This window comes from Nerophis lumbriciformis, linkage group LG24 (genome assembly GCF_033978685.3).
Source record: "Nerophis lumbriciformis linkage group LG24, RoL_Nlum_v2.1, whole genome shotgun sequence".
NCBI classification, from domain to species: domain Eukaryota; kingdom Metazoa; phylum Chordata; class Actinopteri; order Syngnathiformes; family Syngnathidae; genus Nerophis; species Nerophis lumbriciformis.
The window spans coordinates 16,085,588-16,107,870 of NC_084571.2; the positions used below are offsets into that span (position 1 = coordinate 16,085,588).

Here is a 22,283-nt window from a genome sequence, read left to right on the forward strand (position 1 = left end):
AATATGATGTGTTTTTTTGAGCAGTCGACATATATCTACAAATTAAAATGTTGGAATAAGAAAAAAGAATAAAGTAAGAGACAATACAAAAAGAAAAAAAACAAAACAAACAAAAAAATAACATAAGTATAAAAAAAAATAAAGAAAAAACCAAAAAAAAACAAACAAAACAAAACAAAAATATAAAAAAATATAATTATAGATACAAAAAATGGGCTTATAACAACTTAAATTCTTCCAAATATGACAATAATTTAAGGGCCTTTCTAGATTTGGACCATTTTTTGAAGATTGTATTAATAATTTGAGCCGGGGATGTAGTTGTGGCTTGTGCAGCCCTTTGAGACACTTGTGATTTAGGGTTATATAAATAAACTTTGATTGATTGAATTTCAAGTTTTAGTTTAGAAAATAAAGAAAACATTTCAACTGTTTGGAAAAATGTGCTGCCATCCATCTTGAAACCAGCTTTCTATTTAACTGTGTTACACACACACACGCACGCACGCACGCACGCACGCACGCACACACACACACACACACACACACACACACACACACACACACACACACACACACACACACACACTCACACACAAAAGCTGACCTTGAACTTGAGTTTTTACGTGTCTGAGACGTCCCCTTTCTTGTCAAACTTGACCTTGACCTTGTGAGACCGTCTGAGTGCTCAGCAGACCACCACTGCTGTGGAAGACCACCACTGCTGTGGGAGACCACCACCAGTACTACTGTGCATAAAATACATGTATACATAGTACTACAGTACTGCATGTACTGTACATAGTATAAAATGTCCTTTAATTTTTCCAACAATAATATAATAAGTCAAGGAAATGTTGTGTACATTAAAACTTATTTTAGTAAGTGAACACAACATTACTGTAATATCTCATCATATAATATAACTATAATAATATTATACTGAAAGAATAAATCATCATATAATATAACTATAATAATAATAATATTATACTGAAGGAGTCAATCAAATAGACCTTCGTTTTAGAACATGTAGATTGTGTCCTACATTCTGCAGGACTTTAGTGTGTTCCTTGTGTCCCACAAATATAATCATTGAGTTCTTGGTGCAGGTAAAAAAGTTATCCAAATATTATTGATGACAGAAATGTAAATATGATTGTGATCTACGTCTTTTCACAAGACTTAAAAACACTACAATTCTTCAATATTTTATTTTGTTTATTTCAAACAGGCTGAGCAAGTAAAATTAATAACTTCAACATTTGTGACAAATACTTATTAAAACTCTTTTGTGACTTTTAGGGCATTTGATACTTCCTGCCATTTTGCAATAATATAATGATAATGATCATAATAATATTGATAACAATAATATAATAATAATAACGATATAATAATAATCATCATCAGATAAATATTGCATAGTGAAGGAATATAAAGACATGAATAATGACAGTAAATAAAATAAGGACAAACATGCGTGTGAGTCTTACTGTTATTATTATTGTTACTATTAATAGTATTACATTAGTATTATTATTATTATTGTTGCTACTAATAGTATTACATTATTATTATTATTAATATTATTATTAGTAGGAGTATCATTATTATTATTATTATCATCATTATTATTATTATTATCATTATTATTATCATTATTATTATCATCATTATTGTTACTATTATTATTATCATATTGTTATCATTATTATTATTATCATCATTAGTATTATTATTAGTATTGCTATTATTATTATTACTTATTATTATTGTCATTATTATCATTATTAATATATTATTACTAGTAGTAGTATGTTTATATTATTATTGATGAGGCTGGTGTGTGATTGGACGAAATATCATCCAATGAGGAGGAAGACAAAGACATTGATGTGTTAGTCACATTGCGTCAGAACACATGACGTCATCTTCATGTGTTCATATGCTCTCATGGTTATATGTTCATATAAGTTAACGTGTTCTTATGTCCATGCATGTATTCATTATGTTTGTGTCGATACATGTTGCTTTATTCTTGTATTCATGCAATAATATGTCACCTGTTAATATGTTCATGTTGTAGCGGTTGATTTAAGGACATACAGTAATTCACCACACCTGTTTACTTGACTTTGTCCTCATTATTCACTGCCATTGTTCTATTGTGCATACAACAATGTTGTTCTTGTTTACATTCATATATGCAGTTAAGAGTGAGTAATTCGACGCGGCCCCTTTAAGTGGCCGTCAGGAGATTCTCCCAAAGGTGGGGGTTTGTTGTTCCGGCCATTTTGGAGGGTGTGTGACGTAAGCGTTCATTCATTCTGGTTGTTTTTGTGTGTCAAACGATACTTCAAGTTGTCTTGCTTTCACGCTACAAGCGCAACACTGGTGACCCCGACTCTTCACTGAACGGATTCAGTGAATATTATCGACAATGACGGCGAATGCGGTTTCTCTAAAGCTGCCCGAGTTCTGGGAAACTTCCGCGACTGCATGTTTTGCCCAGGCCGAGGCACAGTTCGCCCTGTGTGGTATCACCGAGGACGACACTAAGTTTTATTACGACATAATTTTTATTTTTTATTTTCCGTTGCATGGGCTTGGCGATTGCAAGCCCTCTGAACTAATGGACAAAATGCTAGCCCTCTTAGGTGAGCACAGACCAGGATTCCTCTTCGTGCAGCTTTTCCTGAGACTGCTGCCTTCGCAGGTGCGGGCTGCTTTAGCCAACACCGCCATTTTGGACTGCCGGGAACTAGCTGCTGAAGCTTATAAGTTCTTTTTAGCCTCCCAACTGACCTATGTGGCTTCTTTCCTTCCGAATGAGACAGAAGGACCCATGGCAGATTTTTCCACTCTCGCTGCTGCTGCTGCTGCTGCTGTTGCTGCTAAGCCCCCCAGGCGGCAACCGGATTCTGGACTATGTTTTTTCCACGCAAAGTTCGGGACCAAAGCCAGGCGGTGCCGTCCCCCGTGCAGTTTTAGTGGACCGCCGCCGGGAAACGCCGGGACCGGCGTTCAGCAGTGTCCATGAGCGTTGGCAGTACTGGCAGGCTGCTCTTCATCCAGGACTCCCTCTCTGGACGACGTTTCCTGTGTGACACCGGCGCGCAGAGGAGCGTCCTGCCAGCATCAAGGTTGGACATGCTGTCTGCGTCACATGGCCCCCCCCCATGGAAGCGGCCAATGGCAGCCCTATCCGCACTTACGGAATACGGTACGTGGAACTGTGTTTTGGTGGACAGCGTTTCAGTTGGAACTTTGTGACTGCTAAAGTGACGGTGCCGCTCATCGGTGCAGATTTTCTCTGTGCTTTCGGCCTCCTTGTGGATGTAAAAAACAGGCGCTTGGTGGATGCGATTACGTTCTGCTCGTACAAGTGCAGTCTCAGCGCGACGGACTCCATCAGGCTTTCCAGCATGCTACCCACCGCGGACGTTTTTCTTCGCCTCCTCGCTGAGTCCCCCACCCTGGCGCAGCCCACTTTCTCGTCATCTACCGCCAAGCATGGTGTGGAACACCACATTGCCATCACGGGCCCCCCTGTGCATGCACGAGCCCGGCGCCTGGACCCTGCTAAGCTCTCCATCGCTAGAGCTGAATTCGAGACCATGGAACGCCTCGGGATCATTCGCCGCTCAGACAGCCCGTGGGCGTCGCCCCTCCACATGGTGGAGAAGCCCGGAGGTGGTTGGCGGCCATGCGGTGATTACCGCAGACTTAGCGATGCGACTACCCCGGACCGTTATCCGGTCCCCCGCATACAAGATTTTTCCACCAACCTGGCTGGGAAAACTGTGTTTTCTAAGGTAGATCTCGTCCGGGGCTATCATCAGGTGCCGGTCCACCCCTCTGATATCCCGAAGACAGCGGTCATCACCCCATTTGGACTGTTCAAATTGTTACGAATGCCTTTTGGCCTTAAGAGCGCCGCACAGACTTCCCAGCGGTTGATGGACTCTGTTTTACGTGACTTGCCATTTCTGTTTGTCTACTTGGACGACATCCTGGTAGCGAGCACCTCTCAGGCCGAACATGTGACCCACCTCTGGTCCCTTTTTCAGCGCCTTAGCCAACACGGGCTCATTGTTAACGGCTAAGTGCCAGTTCGGGTTGTCTGTAATCGACTTCCTCGGACATCGTGTCACGAAGTGCGGGGCAGTTCCCCTCCTAGCGAAGGTTGCTGCCATCGCAATGTTCCCCCGCCCACTCACGGTTAAGGTTCTTCAGGAGTTCCTTAAAATGGTAAATTTTTACCATCGTTTCATCCCCCGGGCAGCTGACCTATTGCGGCTGCTGTATGATGCTCTTAAAGGGGCTGCTCCCAAGCACATGGTAGACTGGTCTGACGCGCAGCCCAGTGCTTTTGTGGGGGTCAAGTCTGCTCTCGCTAACGCTACCCTGCTGGCACACCCATTACCCGATGCTCCTATTGCAATCGCCACAGACGCGTCAGATTATGCTGTAGGTGCAGTGCATGAGCAGTGGGTGGGTGGCACTTGGCAACCTTTGGCTTTCTTTAGCAGGCAGTTGCGCCCCTGCGAGCGGAAATATAGCACATTTGACCGTGAGCTCCTCGGCCTCTATCTGGCCATACGTCATTTCCGTTCGTTGCTTGAAGGCCGGCCTTTCACAGCTTTTGTGGAGCACAAACCCCTCACTTTTGCGATGGCCAAGACGGCTAAACCGTGGTCGGCTCGGCAACAGAGGCACCTCTCCTACGTCTCAGAGTTCACAACGGACATCCAGCATCTTGCTGGTAAGAGCAATGTCGTTGCTGACTGCCTTTCCCGAGCCGTCATGGGCGCTGTCCATGTGGGGCTCGATTTTGCACAAATGGCAGTTGACCAGGCCGACGACTCGGACATCCGAGCTCTGAAGGCTGCAGCCACAGAGCTACGGTTGTCTGAGGTCCCATTTGAGGACACAGGGGTTACGCTCCTTTGTGACGTCGCTACCGGTCAGCCACGGCCCCTTGTGCCCGCCATTTGGAGGCGGCGCGTGTTCGACTCCATCCACGACCTTTCCCACCCTGGGATGAAACCTTCCCAGCGGCTCGTAGCTGCAATATTTGTCTGGCGTGGACTGAAAAAAGACGTTAGGGACTGAGCTTCCACATGCGTGGCATGCCAGCGCTCAAAAGTGTCACACGCGGGCTCCACTGGCACCGTTTACGGTTCCAGAGCGCCGTTTTGACCATGTCAATGTGGACATGGTCGGGCCTCTCCCATCCTCAGGCAGCTGCACATACCTCCTCACGATGGTCGACAGGACTACCCGCTGGCCGGAGGCAGTACCTCTGACGTCCGCCACCTCCGCAGAGGTGGCGCGCGCGTTCATTGGTACGTGGGTTGCCCGTTTTGGTACCTCGTTGGACATATCATCGGACCGGGGCTCTCAGTTCACTTCTGAGCTCTGGGCCGCTGTAGCCGAGAGCTTGGGAGTGAAACTCCACCACACGATGGCGTATCACCCACAGGCCAATGGTATGTGTGAGCGATTTCACAGATCCATGAAGGCAGCGCTCAGGGCGTCCCTAAAAGACAGCGTTTGGGTAGACAAACTCCCTTGGGTGATGCTTGGGCTTCGGACTGCCCCAAGGAAGACCTGCAATCTTCCTCGGCAGAGTTGGTGTATGGCCAGTCCCTGCGAGTGTCAGGTGACTTTATTCCTAGCACGACGGCACCTTGGTCCGTCGGTGAGCAACGAGCTGCTCTCCTCGATGCCGCCAAGGGTTTTACCCCTATCCCCACTTCTCAACACGGCCTTATGCCGTCTGATGTTCCCGCTTCTTTAAGGAGAGCAGCGTTTGTTTTTGTCCGCCACGACGCCCACCGCGGCCCCCTTCAGCCTCCTTACGATGGGCCATTTCGCGCCCTAGAGAGCGGAGACAAGCATTTTCTGTTGGATATCGGGGGTCGGTCTGAAAAAAATCACGGTGGACCGGCTGAATGCGGCCCACTTTGATCTTAGTCAGCCGGTTACCACGGCCGTACCCCCGCGCCAGGGTCGTCCGCCCGCACTACCTAGGCCCCATGATAATGATTTGCATCCTTCTATGCATGCCCCCGGGACTTTAGACAGTACAGATACCCTACCGGTCCCCCCTGCTGACTCCCCGGCGTTAGTACCAGTCCGGCGCGCCCGGTCTGGTCGGCCCGTCCGTGCCCCTGTCCATTGACCGTTTGTTTTTCTTTGTGATGGGGGGATGTGGGCAGCGGTTGATTTAAGGACATATTTCACCACACCTGTTTACTTGACTTTGTCCTCATTATTCACTGCCATTGTTCTATTGTGCACATAACAATGTTGTTCTTGTTTACATTCATATATGCAGTTAAGAGTGAGTAATTCAGTGCGGCCCCTTTAAGTCGCCGTCAGGAGATTCTCCCAAGGTGGGGGTTTGTTGTTCCCGCCATTTTGGAGGGTGTGTGACGTAAGCGTTCATTCATTCTGTTTGTTGGAGGAATAAACGACGCGCACGTTTTTGTGTGTCAAACGATACTTCAAGTTGTCTTGCTTTCACTCTACAAGCGCAACAATGTATTATTAATTTTTCATGTGTTCATGTGCTCATGTACTCATATGTTCAAGGCGCCGACAAAGAAAACGTATAACAATAATAATATAGTTATTTTTATTATTATATTAGTATTTTGTATTCATACGTTCATGCTTGTCTTCATCATTTGGTCATGTATATATAATCAATATTATTTATTGTACATGAAAAGTAAACATGATCAAGAAATAATCAATAATATTTATTGTACATGAAAAGATTGCGATATGTAAACAATAATAACAAAACAAAAACATGATCTTGACACTCGGCCAGAGTTTTGTACACCAAGGAAAGAAAGAAAGAAACAAAATATTTTCATGTATTCATATGTTCATGTGTTCATCATATGTTCATGTATTCATATGTCCATGTGTTCATATGGCCATGTGTGTTCACATATTTATATATTCATGTATTTATATGTTCTTGTTTGTATGGCCATGTATTTATATGTTCATGTGTTCATCATATGTTCATGTATTCACATGTTCTTGTTGTTTATATGGTCATGTATTTATGTTTATGTGTTTATTGTATGACAATGTATTTATATGCTCATATTTTCATATGTTCATTTGTGTTCACCTTGTTATATGTTCATGTATTCATATGCTCTTGTTGTTTATATGGTCATGTATTTATATGTTCATGTGTTCATCATATGTTCATGTATTCATTTGTTCTTGTTGTTTATATGGTCATACATTTATATATTCATGTGTTCATCATATGTGCATGTATTCACATGTTCTTGTTGTTCATATGGTCATGTATTTATATGTTCATGTGTTCATCATATTTTCATGCATTCATTTGCTCTTGTTGTTTATATGGTAATGTATTTGTATGTTCGTGTGTTCATTTTATGTTTGTGTATTCATATACTTGTTCTTGTTTATATGGTCATGTATTTATATGTTCATGTCGTTCAGTTCATATTTTCATGTATTCATATGTGTTCATCTTTTAATTTGTTCATGTGGACATATGCTCATATGTACACCCATTCATGTGTTTGAATACAATATAGAATAGAATAGAATATATCTTTATTGTCATTGTACATTGTACAACGAAATTGTAAGCAAAAACTAATTTAGCCCATGTGGTGATATCCTTTAGAGATTGATGTCGGTTTTTGATACAGTGCCGTCTGAGGGATCGAAGGTCACGGTCATTCAATGTTGGTTTCCGGCCATGGCGCTTACGTGGAGTGATTTCTCCAGATTCTCTGAACCTTTTGTTGATATTATGGACCATAGATGTTGAAATCCCTACATTTCTTGCAATTGCACTTTGAGAAACATTGTTCTTAAACTGTTTGACTATTTGCTCACGCAGTTGTGGACAAAGGAGTGTACCTCGCCCTATCCTTTCTTGTGAAAGACTGAGCATTTTTTGGGAAGCTGTTTCTATACCCAATCATTGCACCCACATGTTCCCAATTAGCCTGCACAGCTGTGGGATGTTCCAAATAAGTGTTTGATGAGCATTCCTCAACTTTATCAGTATTTATTGCCACCTTTCCCAACTTCTTTGTCACGTGTTGCTGGCATCAAATGCTAAACTTAATGATTATTTGCAAAAAAAAAAAAAATGTTTATCAGTTTGAACATCAAATATGTTGTCTTTGTAGCATATTCAACTGAATATGGGTTGAAAATGATTTGCAAATCATTGTATTCCGTTTATATTTACATCTAACACAATTTCCCAACTCATATGGAAACGGGGTATATATATATATATATATATATATATATATATATATATATATATATATGGTATATTCTTATTTATTGATATATTCACATGTTCTCTGTCATGGACCCGCCCCTAATGAGGACAAACGCTATAGAAAAAGGATGGATATTTTCATGTTTTCATATGTTCATGTATTCATCATATGTTCAGTTGTTGATATATTCATGTATTACACATAATCATACGTCCATGTGTATTTGAATATTCATATGTACATGTGTTCATGTATTCATATGTTTGTATAGTCACATGTTCATGTATTCCTATAATCATACATCCATGTGTTGATATATTCATGTTTGTGTAGTCACAAGTTAATGTATTCATAAGTTTGTTTAGTCACATGTTCATGTATTTCTATGATTATATCATCATTATATCATATATCATATATTCACATGTTAATATTTGCATGTGTTAATTTTTTGATATACTCAGATGTTCATGTGTTCTTATATTCACATGTTCATGTGTTCATTTAGTCATGTGTTCATATATTACATGTTCATAATACATTTATTTTGTGTAAAGCACTTTTCATGGCACTCAAGGTCATGTATTCGTATATTCATGTGTTGATATATTCATGTGTTCATATAGTCATATGTTCATGTGTTGCTATATTCATATGTTCATCTGTTCACATAATTCATATGTTCATGTGTTTGTATATTCACATGATAATGTTGTCATATTTTCATGTGTTGTGTTGATGTATTCATGTGTTCATATAGTCATTTGTTGATGTACTCATATGTTCATGTGTTCGTATATTCATATGTTCTTGTGCTCTTATATTTATGTATTCTTAGACTTAGACTTCCTTTTTATTGTCATTCAAATTTGAACTTTGCAGTACAGATAAGAAGAAATTTTGTTACATAAGCTCATGGTAGTGCAGGATAAAAAAGCAATAAGGTGCATATATAAATAAATAAATAGGTTACTGTACAGATAAATATATTGCACTTTTTTACATGCATCCACGTTTATGTATGTATGTTATATTGTCTTTTTTATTCCAGCGAGTTAATCCATTTTGGGGGGAGTTCAGGGGATAATTTAATTATGATGCGTTCAAGAGTCTTATGGAGCTGTTACAGAACCTGGAGGTTCAGCTTCGGAGGCTGCGGAACCTCTTTTTAGAGTCCAGCAGTGAAAACAGTCCTTGGTGGGGGTGGGAGGAGTCTTTGCAGATTTTCTGAGCCCTGATCAGGCAGCGGCTTTTTGCGATCTCCTGGATAGGAGGAAGAGGAGTCCTGATGATCTTTTCCGTCGTCCTCACCACTCTCTGAAGAGACTTCCAGTCTGAGGCATTGCAGGCTCCAGTCCAGACAGAGATGTTGTTGGTCAGCAGGCTCTCTAGAGTGCCTCTGTAGAATGTGGTGAGAATGGGGGCAGGGAGCTGTGCTCTTTTCATCCCATGCAAAAAGTGCATGCGCTGCTGAGCTCTTTTTACAAGAGCTCTGGTGTGTAGGGACCAGGTTATATTGTCAGTTATCTGCACCCCCAGGAACTTGGTGCTGCTTACTATCTCCACCGCTGTGCCGTTGATGTAGAGTGGAGCGTGGCTGGACTGGTGCTTCCTGAAGTCAACGATGATCTCCTTGGTCTTGTCGACATTCAGGACCAGGTTGTTGGTTCTGCACCAGTCAACCAGATGTTTCACTTCTTCCCTGTAGTCCATGTCGTTGTTGTCACGGATGAGGCCCACTACTGTTGTCGTCCGCATACTTCACAATGTGGTTAGTAGTGGACCTGGCGCAGCAGTCATGGGTCATCAACGTTAACAGCAGCGGACTCAGGACGCAGCCCTGGGGGGAGCCGGTGCTCAGGAAGATGGCACTGGAGGTGTTGTGTCCCACTCTCACAGATTGGGGTCTGTCTGTGAGGAAGTCAAGCAGCCAGTTACATAGGGGGGTACTGAATCCAAGGGGGGCCAGTTTGCTCGCCAAGTGCTGCGGGATGATGGTGTTGAATGCTGAGCTGAAGTCCAGGAACAACATCCGCACGTGTGTGTCCTGTCTTTCCAGATGTTCTAAGCTCAGGTGGAGTGCAGAGGAGATGGCGTCCTCTGTGGAGCGGTTAGGGCGATAAGCAAACTGGTATGGGTCGAATGTGGGGGGAAGTCTGGAGACAATATATTCCTTTACCAGCCTCTCCAAGCACTTCATTATGATGGGGGTGAGTGCAACAGGGCGGTAATCATTGAGGGAGGAGATTGTGGGTTTTTTAGGCACTGGAATGATTGTGGCCATCTTAAAACATGATTGTACCACAGCCTGGGTCAGCGAGATGTTGAAGATGTCTGTGAGAACCCCAGCCAGCTGGTCTGCACATCCCTTAAGCACCTTGCCCGGAATGTCATCAGGTCCCGGTGCTTTCCGGGGGTTCACTCTTCATAGGGATTTCCGGACATCCGCTATGTTCAGGTTGAGCGGCTGCTCATCAGGGCGAGGGATGGATTTTCTCGCCGGAGTAGGGTTAAGTGCCTCAAACCTTGCAGAGTAGTTGTTAAGGTCATTTAGGAAGCTCATACTGTTGTCACAGGGACAGGGGGCAGCTCCGTATAGTCATGAGTGAATGTATTCATATATTCATGTGTTCATATATTCATATATTCATGTGTTCATATATTCATGTGTTCGTATATTGAGTGAATTTATTCATATATTCATGTGTGTGTGTGTGTGTATATATATATATATATATATATATATATATATATATGTTAATGTGTTCGTATATTCACACGATCATGTGTTCATATCACATGTCCATGTGTTCATACTCATTTCATGTTCATGTGTTGATATATTCATATGTTTGCATATTCATATGTTCTTGTGTTAATACAGTCATAAGTCCAAGTACGGATATGTCCATGTGTTCGTACAATCATAAGTATGGATATGTTCATGTGTTCATAGAGTCATAAGTTCAAGTATGGCTATGTTTGTGTGTTCGTACATTCATAAGTATGGATATGTTCATGTGTTCATACGGTCATGTGTTGGTGTATGGATATGTTCATGTGTTCATACAGTCATGTGTTGGTGTATGTATATATTCATATGTTCATACAGTCATAAGTTCAAGTATTGATATGTTCATGTGTTCATACGGTCATGTCTTGGTGTATGGATGTGTTCATACGGTCATGTGTTGTATATATGGATATGTTCATGTGTACATACAGTCATGTGTTGGTGTATGGATATGTTCATGTGTTCATACAGTCATGTGTTGGTGTATGGATATGTTCATGTGTTCATACAGTTATGTGTTGGTGTATGGATATGTTAATGTGTTCATACAGTCATGTGTTGGTGTAAGGATGTGTTCATACATTCATGTGTTGGTGTATGTATATGTTCATGTGTTCATACAGTCATGTGTTGGTGTATCGATATGTTCATGTGTTCATACGGTCATGTGTTGGAGTATGGATGTGTTCATGTGTTCATACAGTCATGTGTTGGTGTATGGATATGTTCATGTGTTCATACAGTCATGTGTTGGTGTATGGATATGTTCATGTCTTCATACGGTCATGTGTTGGTGTATGGATATGTTCATGTGTTCATACAGTCATGTGTTGGTGTATGGATATGCTCATGTGTTCATACAGTCATGTGTTTGTGTATGGATAAGTTCATGTGTTCATATGGTCATGTGTTGGTGTATGGATATGTTAATGTGCTCATACGGTCATGTGTTGGAGTATGGATGTGTTCATGTGTTCATACAGTCTTGTGTTTTTGTATGGATATGTTCAAGTGTTCATACAGTCATGTATTGGTGTATGGATATGTTCATGTGTTCATACAGTCATGTGTTGGTGTATGGATATGTTCATGTGTTCATACGGTCATGTGTTGGTGTATGGATATGTTCATGTGTTCATACAGTCATGTGTTGGTGTATGGATATGTTAATGTGCTCATACGGTCATGTGTTGGAGTATGGATGTGTTCATGTGTTCATACAGTCATGTGTTGGTGTATGGATATGTTCATGTGTTCATACAGTCATGTGTTGGTGTATGGATATGTTCATGTGTTCATACAGTCATGTGTTGGTGTATGGATATGTTCATGTGTTCATACAGTCATGTGTTGGTGTATGGATATGTTAATGTGCTCATACGGTCATGTGTTGGAGTATGGATGTGTTCATGTGTTCATACAGTCATGTGTTGGTGTATGGATATGTTCATGTGTTCATACAGTCATGTGTTGGTGTATGGATATGTTCATGTGTTCATACAGTCATGTGTTGGTGTATGGATATGTTCATGTGTTCATACAGTCATGTGTTGGTGTATGGATATGTTCATGTGTTCATACAGTCATGTGTTGGTGTATGGATATGTTCATGTGTTGCTGTTCTTTGACTGAGTGGAGCGACATGCTTCTCCTCCTCGTCCCCGTCTTCCGGTCACGTGACCTGCCGTCTGCTCCAATGGGAGAGCGCAGTGTTGCTGCATTTTCCTTCAGAGCGGGAGAGACGCGCGCACGCACGCACGCACGCACTTACGCCGTGTCACGCCATGAAAGCAGACGTTGCTATGATCTGCCGCCATCGCTGAGATGTTCCTCTACGAAGACCCGGGCCGGAACAGGAACAAGACCATGGACGCCTTGATGTCTGGCGGAAACGCCATGGCGCACTCGGCCGCCCTGGGCGCGCACACGTCGCCTTTGATGCACACCGCCGGCTACTCGGCCGCCGACGTGTCCGCGGGCACGAGCGACTCGTTCACGTCGTCGGGGCCGCCGCAGGGCGCACTCCCGTACTCCTACTTGGCGGGCGGATACTACCCGTGCAGAGTGAAGGCCGCGCCGTACGTGGACAACTGTGAGGAGTACCCCAGCCCCCGGCCCAAAGACTTCTTCTACCATCCGGGACCCTACCAGCCCGTGGCCAGCTACCTGGACGTGTCCGTGGTCCAGACGCTCGGGGCCGCCGAGCCGCGCCATGACGGCCTGCTTCCGGTGGACCCGTACCAGCCTTGGACGCTGGCAGGCGGCTGGGGGGGGCAGGTGTGCTGCAAGGACCAAGCACCGCACCTCTGGAAGTCCGCCTTGGTCGGTAAGTCCGAGTCCTTATTATCTTTATTATTATTGATATTGTTATTATTATTGAAGCACGTATTTATGACACCGTGCAGGCCGTCATCCATTAACTTATTGGATGATGATGATTATTATTATTATCATTATTATGATTATCTTTATTTTTATTGTTATTATTATTGTTATTGTTTTTATTATTGAAGCACGTGTTTATGACACCATGCAGGCCCTCATTCATAGACGTATTGGATTATTATTATTGTTATTATTATTATATTGTTTATTCTTATTATTATCTTTATTATTATTGTTATTATTATTACTATTATATATTGAAGCACATGTTTATGACACCAGACAGGCCTTCATTCATAGACTTATTGGATGATTATTATTATTATCTTTATTATTATTATTATTATTATCTTTATTTATTATTATTATAATTATTGTTGTTATTGTTATTATAATTACCATTATGATTGAATCATGTATTTATGACACCAAACAGGTCATAAATACTTATTGGGTGATTATTATTATTATTATCTTTATTGTTATTATTTTTATCATCATTATTATTGAAGCATGTATGTATGACACCATCAGGCCTTCATACATAGACTTGTTTGATTAATATTATTATTATACATCGACGTCCCACTGGGGTGAGTTTTTCCTTGCCTTTATGTGGGCTCTGTACCGAGGATGTAGTTGTGGCTTGTGCAGCCCTTTGAGACACTTGTGATTTAGGGCTATATAAATAAACATTGATTGATTGATTGATTGATTATGATTATTATTATCATTATTATTGAAGCATGTATGTATGACACCATCAGGCCTTCATACATAAATAATAAATAAATGATAAAGGGGTTATACTTGTATAGCGCTTTTCTACCTTCAAGGTACTCAAAGCGCTTTGACACTACTTCCACATTTACCCATTCACACACACATTCACACACTGATGGAGGGAGCTGCCATGCAAGGCGCTACCAGCACCCATCAGGAGCAAGGGTGAAGTGTCTTGCTCAGGACACAACGGACATGACGAGGTTGGTACTAGGTGGGGCTTGAACCAGGGACCCTCGGGTTGCGCACGGCCACTCTCCCACTGCGCCACGCCGTCCCATACATAGACTTTGTTATTATTATTGCCATTATTGATATTGTTATTAATATTATTATTATTATTATTATTATTGTTATTATTATTATCATTATTATTGAAGCACGTATTTATGACACCGTGCAGGCCTTCGTTCATGTACTTATTTGATGATGATGATTATTATTATTGTCATTATTAATGTTGTTATGATTTGTATTGTTATTATTGAAGCAGGTATTTATGACACTGTCACATTCATCATATTTATTTGGTTCAATTCACTCCAATAGTTCCAATAAAATAAATACAAAAGTGTAACGCTGTAAAAAAAAAAAAAAAAAAATCTCGGTAAATTACTGACTAATAATTGCATTACTTTCACAAAATTATTTACAGTAATTTCCTGTACTGTAACTGACGTCACAGCTGTCATTTTTCAGTAAATTCAAATTGCATTAATTAAATAGAAAATTATAATGTAGGCCTTTATGATCTAATAATTTGTGTGTACATAAACTACTTCAGTGAACTTATTTGACATTTATGCTTACATTTACCCTTTAAAATATGTTACAGTACATTACAGTGTTTAGAGACTGATGTAATGTTTGTGTACTTCTTCACCTGTTTCACATTCATGTTTATATACTCCTTAAAATATGAAGATTTCACAGTAAATTGCATTAATTAATTAAATAACTATAATGTATGACCTGTTTGTGTTCATACTGTACATTTACTACTTTAATCAACGTGTTTTACATTTATACACACTCTCACACACATGTTTATTTATATACACTTTAAAATATGAACATTTTACAGTAAATTACGTTTATTAATTAAATAACTATAGATGAGGCCTATATGACCTAATAATGTTTGTGTACATACAATACTTGAATTAACTTATTTTACATTTATACACACTCTCACACACACATATTTATATTTATATACACTTTAAAATATGAAGATTTTACTGTAAATTGCATTGATTAATTAGATAACTATACTTTAGGCCTGTGTGTGTGTGTGTGTGTGTGTGTGTGTGTGTGTGTGTGTGTGTGTGTGTGTGTGTGTGTGTGTGTGTATATGTATCTATATATTTATATATGTATGTATATATGTATATATATATATATATATATGTATATACATACATATATATAATGTGTGTGTATATATATACATGTATATATGGGTATATATATACAAAGTTATATTTATATACACTTTAAAATATGAAGATTTTACAGTAAATTGCATAAATTAATTATATAACTAAAAATAAGGCCTATATGACCTAATGTTTGTGTACATACACTACTTAAATAAACTTTACATTTATACACACTCTCCCATGTTTTAAAAATATGAAGATTTGACAGTAAATTGCATTAATTAATTTGATAACTGTACTTAAGGCATATATATATACATATATGTACACACACACACCTTAAAATATGAACATTTTACAGTAAATTGCGCTAATTATTAGATAACTATAAATGAGGCCTATATGACCTAACGTTTGTGTACATACAATACTTTAATTAACTTATTTGACATTTATACACACTCTCACATGTTTTAAGAATATGAAGATTTGACAGTAAATTGCATTAATTAATTAGATAACTATACTTAAGGCCTATATATATATACTTAAGGCCTATATATATATATATATATATATATATATATATATATATATATATATATATATATATATATATATATATATATATATATGTATATACATATACATATATATATATATATACACACACACATACACATATACACACACACTTTAAAATATGAAACTTTTACAGTAAATTGCGTTAATTATTAGATAACTATAAATGAGGCCTACATGACCTAATGTTTGTGTACATACAATACTTTAGTTAACTTATTTTACATTTATACACACTCTCACACACATATTTATATACACTTTAAAAATATGAAGATTTGACAGTGAATTGCATTAATTCAGATACAACTAAAGATAAAGCTAAAACTTTAGGCATATATATATATATATACACACACACTTTAAAATATGAAACTTTTACAGTAAATTGTGTTAATTATTAGATAACCATAAATGAGGCCTATATGACCTAATGATGTACACCCTTCCGCCTGAATGCAGCTGAGCTAGGCTCCAGCATCCCCCGCGACCCCAAAAGGGACAAGCGGTAGGAAATGGATGGATGGATGGATGTTTGTGTACATACAATACTTTAATTCACTTATTTTACATGTATACACTCTCACACACACATATTTATATTTATATACACTTTAATAATATGACAATTTGACAGTGAATTGCATTAATTATTTAGATAAAACTAAAGATAAAGCTAGAACTTTAGGCCTATTTTATATATATATATGTATATATATATATATATATATATATATGTGTGTGTGTGTGTGTGTGTGTGTGTGTGTGTGTGTGTGTGTGTGTGTGTGTGTGTGTATACACTTTAAAATATGAACATTTTACAGTAAATTGTGTTAATTATTAACTATAAATGAGACCTATATGACCTAATGGTGTTTGTGTTCACACTACTTTAATGAACTTGTTTGACATTTATACACACTCTCACACATATTTATATTTATATACACTATAATTGTACTTAAAAAATATTCAAGCAAATTATAAAAAAAAAAAAAAAGCAACGTAACATTTGTAAGCAACAATTTTGCGACTAAGCGGCCTTTTTTGTTGTTGTTTGTTTGCGGTAAAATCCACATTTGTAGTTTGTTTCAGTTTCTGTATTTTCTGCAGGTGTGTTTAGTCATTTGGTTTTAAAAAAGAAGTTGGAGTATTTGTGCCCGCATCAAACATGGCAGCCAATCACAGCATGGTCCACTGTTCCCGCCATGCAGACCACGCCTCCCGCGGAGGCCGCAAGAAGCGCGTGCCTTACTCCAAAGTGCAGCTGCGCGAGCTGGAGGCGGGGTACTGCGCCTGCAGCTTCGTCAGCAAAGACGCCAGGAAGAAGATGTCCGCCGCCACCAAGCTGACTGAGCGCCAGATCACCATCTGGTTCCAGAACAGGAGGGTCAAGGACAAGAAGGTCAAAAACACCTCATCCTAGTTGCCATGGCAACCATCTTCATGTCCGTCATCTCACCGCTAATCATCAATATTCTTTCATCGTTAGCATTAGCATTAGCATTCAGCCTTTTCTTAGCACGTTTTAGGCTAAAAGTTGATACTTTCCTATATTCAGTGGCTGAATACGTATATTACCATCATATTAAATACATATATTAACATCATATTAAAGGTTTTAAAATGACATTTATTCATGACATAAATAAGAATAATCAGACAGCTTTCATGAATGGCCGCCATTTTGGGTCACATGACTGTCACGTGACACCAGCAGTAGAACGCATTGAAATAGTTTTTAGGGCCTTTTATGGAAAATAAAACAAACCCGATTAAAAAACAACAACATTGAAATGAATAATAAAGTAAATTATAAGAACACATAATTGAAATACATAATAAAGCAACCTAAAGTCCAAATTAAAAAAACACAAGATTGATATAAATAATAAAGTAAATTAAAAAAAACACAACATTGAATTAAATAATAAGGTAAGTAAAAAACAACAACATTGAAATAGATAATAAAGCAAACTGAAGTTTCAGTTAAAACAACATTGAAATAAATCATAAAGTAAATAAAAAACACAACATTGAAATGAATCACAAATACAAAAACACAACATTGAACTAAATGATGAAGTAAATTAATAAACAACAACATTGAAATAAATGAAAAAGTAAAAAACAAAAACATTGAAATAAATAAAGTAAATTAAAAAACAACAACATTGAAATAAATAAAGTAAATAAAAAAACACAACACTGAAATAAATAAAAAACAACATTGAAATAAATAAAGTAAATAAAAAAACAATAACATTGAAATAAATAAAGTAAATGAAAACAACACAACATTGAAATAAATAAAAAAGTAAATTAAAAATGCACAACATTGAAATGAATAATAAAGAAAACTAAAGTCCAAATTAAAAAACACAACATTGAAATAAATAATAAAGTAAATTAAAAATACACAAGATTTAAATAAATAAAGTAAATTAAAACAACACATCATTGAAATAAATAATAAAACAAACTAAAGTCCAAATAAAAAAAAACACAACATTGAAATCAATTTATTAATTTTATTTATTTCATGAAATAAATATGATAGAAACAGTTAAATTGTGGTATTTGACAACCTATTAAAGTTAGAGTTGTTACATGGATTGAATGGTAATATAAAACAGTCATACTCGCGGAGATAAAGGGCCGCCATTTTGGGTCACATGACTGTCACGTGACAACAGAAGTAGAACGCGTTTAAAAGTGGTTTTTTTATGGTCTTTTATGGAAAATAAAGCAAACTAAAGTCCCAAATAAAAAAGCAAAACATTTAAATAAATAATAAAGTAACCTAAAGTCAAAATTAAAAAACACAACATTGAATTAAATAGTAAAGTAAGTAAAAAACAACAACGCAAACTAAAGTTACAGTTACAACAACAACATTGAAATAAATCATAAAGTAAATTAAAAAACACAACATTGAAATAAATAATAAAGTAAATTAAAAAACAACATTGAAATAAATAATAAAGTAAATTAAAAAACAACATTGAAATAAATAATAAAGTAAATAAAAAAACAACAACATTGAAATAAATAATAAAGTAAATAATAAAACACAACATTGAAATAAATAATGAAGTAAATTAAAAAAACAACAACATTGAAATGAATAATTAAAGTAAGTAAAAAACAACAACATTGAAATTAATAATTAAAGTAAGTAAAAAAACAACAACATTGAAATAAACAACAAAGAAAACTAAAGTCCCAGTTAAAAAACATTATACGTTTTTATAAGGTTTAAAAAACACAACATTGAAATCAAGTTATTATTACTTTCATGAAATAAATATGATACAAACAGTTAAATTGTGATATTTGACAACCTATTAAAGTTAGAGTTGTTTTATGGATTTAATTGTAATATAAACAATAATTCTGGCGGACATGAAGGACCGCCATTTTGGGTCACATGACCTTTATGGAAAATAAAGCAAAACTAAAATCCCTATTAAAACAACACAACATTGAAATAAATAATAAAGCAAACTAAAGTCCAAATTTAAAACAACACAACATTGAAATAAACAATAAAGCAAAGAAATGTCCCAATTAAAAAACACAAGAAGTTATTTAAAAGGTTAAAAACACAAGATTGAAATCAAGTTATTAATATTATTTCTTTAATTGAATTAATATGATACAAACAGTTAAATTGTAATATTTGACAACCTATTTGAGTTAGAGTTGTTACATAAATAATCATACTAGTGTGCATGAAGGGCCGCCATTTTGGGTCACATGACAGTCACGTGACTACACTTCTATACAGTAGAACTCGTGTGAACACTTTGAAAGTCATTATAAGTTTGTTTTTTTATGTGATGAAAATAAAGCGCCTATAGTCCAAATAAGGGAAAAGACAGTGATCAATAAATGTTTGTCTATAGACTTTATTCCAATGTTTGTTCTTTGTTCACAACATAAACTCTCAAGTTGTCTGCGTTTACATCATCAATGTGATCTGGACCACACCTTCACGTGATGACGTCATCAGCAGTGACGACGTCATGTCAATCAAAGTTTTCTTCATGACATATAAAGCATGTACTACATGTACTATTAAATGTACGACATGCAGGCCCGGCCTTAACCAATCTGGCGCCCTAGGCAAGATTTTAGGTGGCGCCCCCCCACATCGGCAGTGAAGTGTATATACTCACAAGAAACCGAATAGCTTTGTCTTTGACCTTTTTTTTTACTTAAAGAAAGCAAATTAACAATCAGAATAGTTAACAAGATTAAAAAAAATATGAATAAATAATGTAATGTTGTAACAAATAATATTTCTATTATATAGGCTTTACTTTGCATTTTAATTAACGTGGGATTATTTTTTGTATTTAGAAATAATAGTACCAACTTTTTTTTTTTTTTCTCCAACATTTGTGGCACTGGCGTGGCGCCCCCTGATGGACGGCGCCCTTAGCATTTGCACGGCATAGGCCGTACTGTAGTACATTTACTATTAAATGTACTAGATGTACTATAAATGTACGACATGTACTAGTAAATGTACCACATGTAATACATGTACTATTAAATGTAATACATGTACTACTAAATGTAATACATGTACTAATAAATGTACTACAGTACAAGCAGGAGTCATCTTTTTTTGACTGCAAACAAATATACTTTTTATGTACTGTACACATACTGTACACACTTATTGCATATACATCTACATACCATTTTTACAGTGCATAATCTATATACATTATTCTGTATATACAGTGTAAACTCTACATACAGTATACACAGTACATATATACAAAATATGTGTATATATATGTATATATATATACATATATATACATATATATATATGCATGTATATATATGCATGTATATATATATATATACATATATATATATATATATGCATGTATATATATATGCATGTATATATATGCATGTAAATATATTATGTATATATACATACAAATACATATAAAATATATATACATACGTATATATAATATATATTTATATGTATGTATGTATGTGTATATATAAATATATATATATATATATATATATGTGTGTATAAATATATTTATATATATGTATATATATAATATACATATGTTATATATATATGTCTTAATAAGGTTATCCAAAAAATAGTGCTCGATACCGTAGTAGAGCGCAATATATGTATGTGTGGGAAAAAAATCACAAGACTACTTCATCTCTACAGGCCTGTTTCATGAGGGGTTCCCTCAATCATCAAGAAAATCTCCTGATGATTGAGGGAACCCCTCATGAAACAGGCCTGTAGAGATGAAGTAGTCTTGTGATTTTTTTCCCACACATACATATATGTTATATATATATATATATATATATATATATATATATATATATATATATATATATACATACATGTATGTATATATGTATGTATGCACAGTATATACATATATATACATACACTGTACATATACTGTATCCATCCATCCATCTTCTACCGTTTGTCCCTTTATGTGTGTATATATATATATATATATATATATATAGAGAGAGAGAGAGAGAGAGAGAGAGAGAGAGAGAGAGAGAGAGAGAGAGAGAGACAGAGAGAGAGAGAGAAACCTGGGAAACTTTCGCAGGTTTCGCAGGGAAACCTGCGAAACCAGCTTGTAGGGATGATATAGCCTCTGTGTTTTTTTCTGACCTAACGTGTATATATATATATATCCATCCATCCATTTTCTACCGCTTATTCCCTTTGGGGTCGCGGGGGGCGCTGGAGCCTATCTCAGCTACAATCGGGCGGAAGGCGGCGTACACCCTGGACAAGTCGCCACCTCATCGCAGTATATATATATATATATATATATATATAACAAGAAATATGTATATTAAAAAATAAATATATTTCATAGGATACAATGAGGAGTAAATATGATATTTTATAGTATGAAAGGATTGTGCTGTACTAGACCAACTGTTTGTCATGAAAACATGAATAATACAACAATTAAATGAACTTATGAATAACACAACAATAAATCAGACACTAAA

The 22,283-nt window shown here is 37.2% G+C and overlaps 1 protein-coding gene across 2 annotated transcripts; it reads left to right on the plus strand.

The window, feature by feature from the left end:
- The first annotated feature begins 12,893 nt into the window (after positions 1-12,893).
- Positions 12,894-20,257, plus strand: LOC133620605 (homeobox protein Hox-B13a-like). Of its 2 annotated transcripts, none has more exons than XM_061982194.2 (2): positions 12,894-13,432; positions 17,352-20,257. In XM_061982194.2, exons 1-2 carry the CDS (start codon positions 12,931-12,933, stop codon positions 17,588-17,590), a joined length of 741 nt encoding a protein of 246 aa, XP_061838178.1. In that variant the 5' UTR covers positions 12,894-12,930; the 3' UTR covers positions 17,591-20,257. The 2 variants fall into 2 exon arrangements, with proteins under 2 accessions (XP_061838178.1, XP_061838179.1); XM_061982195.2 differs by having other exon boundaries at positions 17,453-20,257.
- The last annotated feature ends 2,026 nt before the right edge of the window (positions 20,258-22,283 follow it).

What these genes read in the sequence shown, in the direction of transcription:
- LOC133620605 (XM_061982194.2), top strand. Translation starts at nt 12,931, where the DNA reads ATGTTCCTCTACGAAGACCCGGGCCGGAACAGGAACAAGACCATGGAC. An exon ending in CTGGAAGTCCGCCTTGGTCG is followed by an intron (nt 13,433 to 17,351) that starts GTAAGTCCGAGT and finishes TATTTTCTGCAG; the next exon opens with GTGTGTTTAGTCATTTGGTT.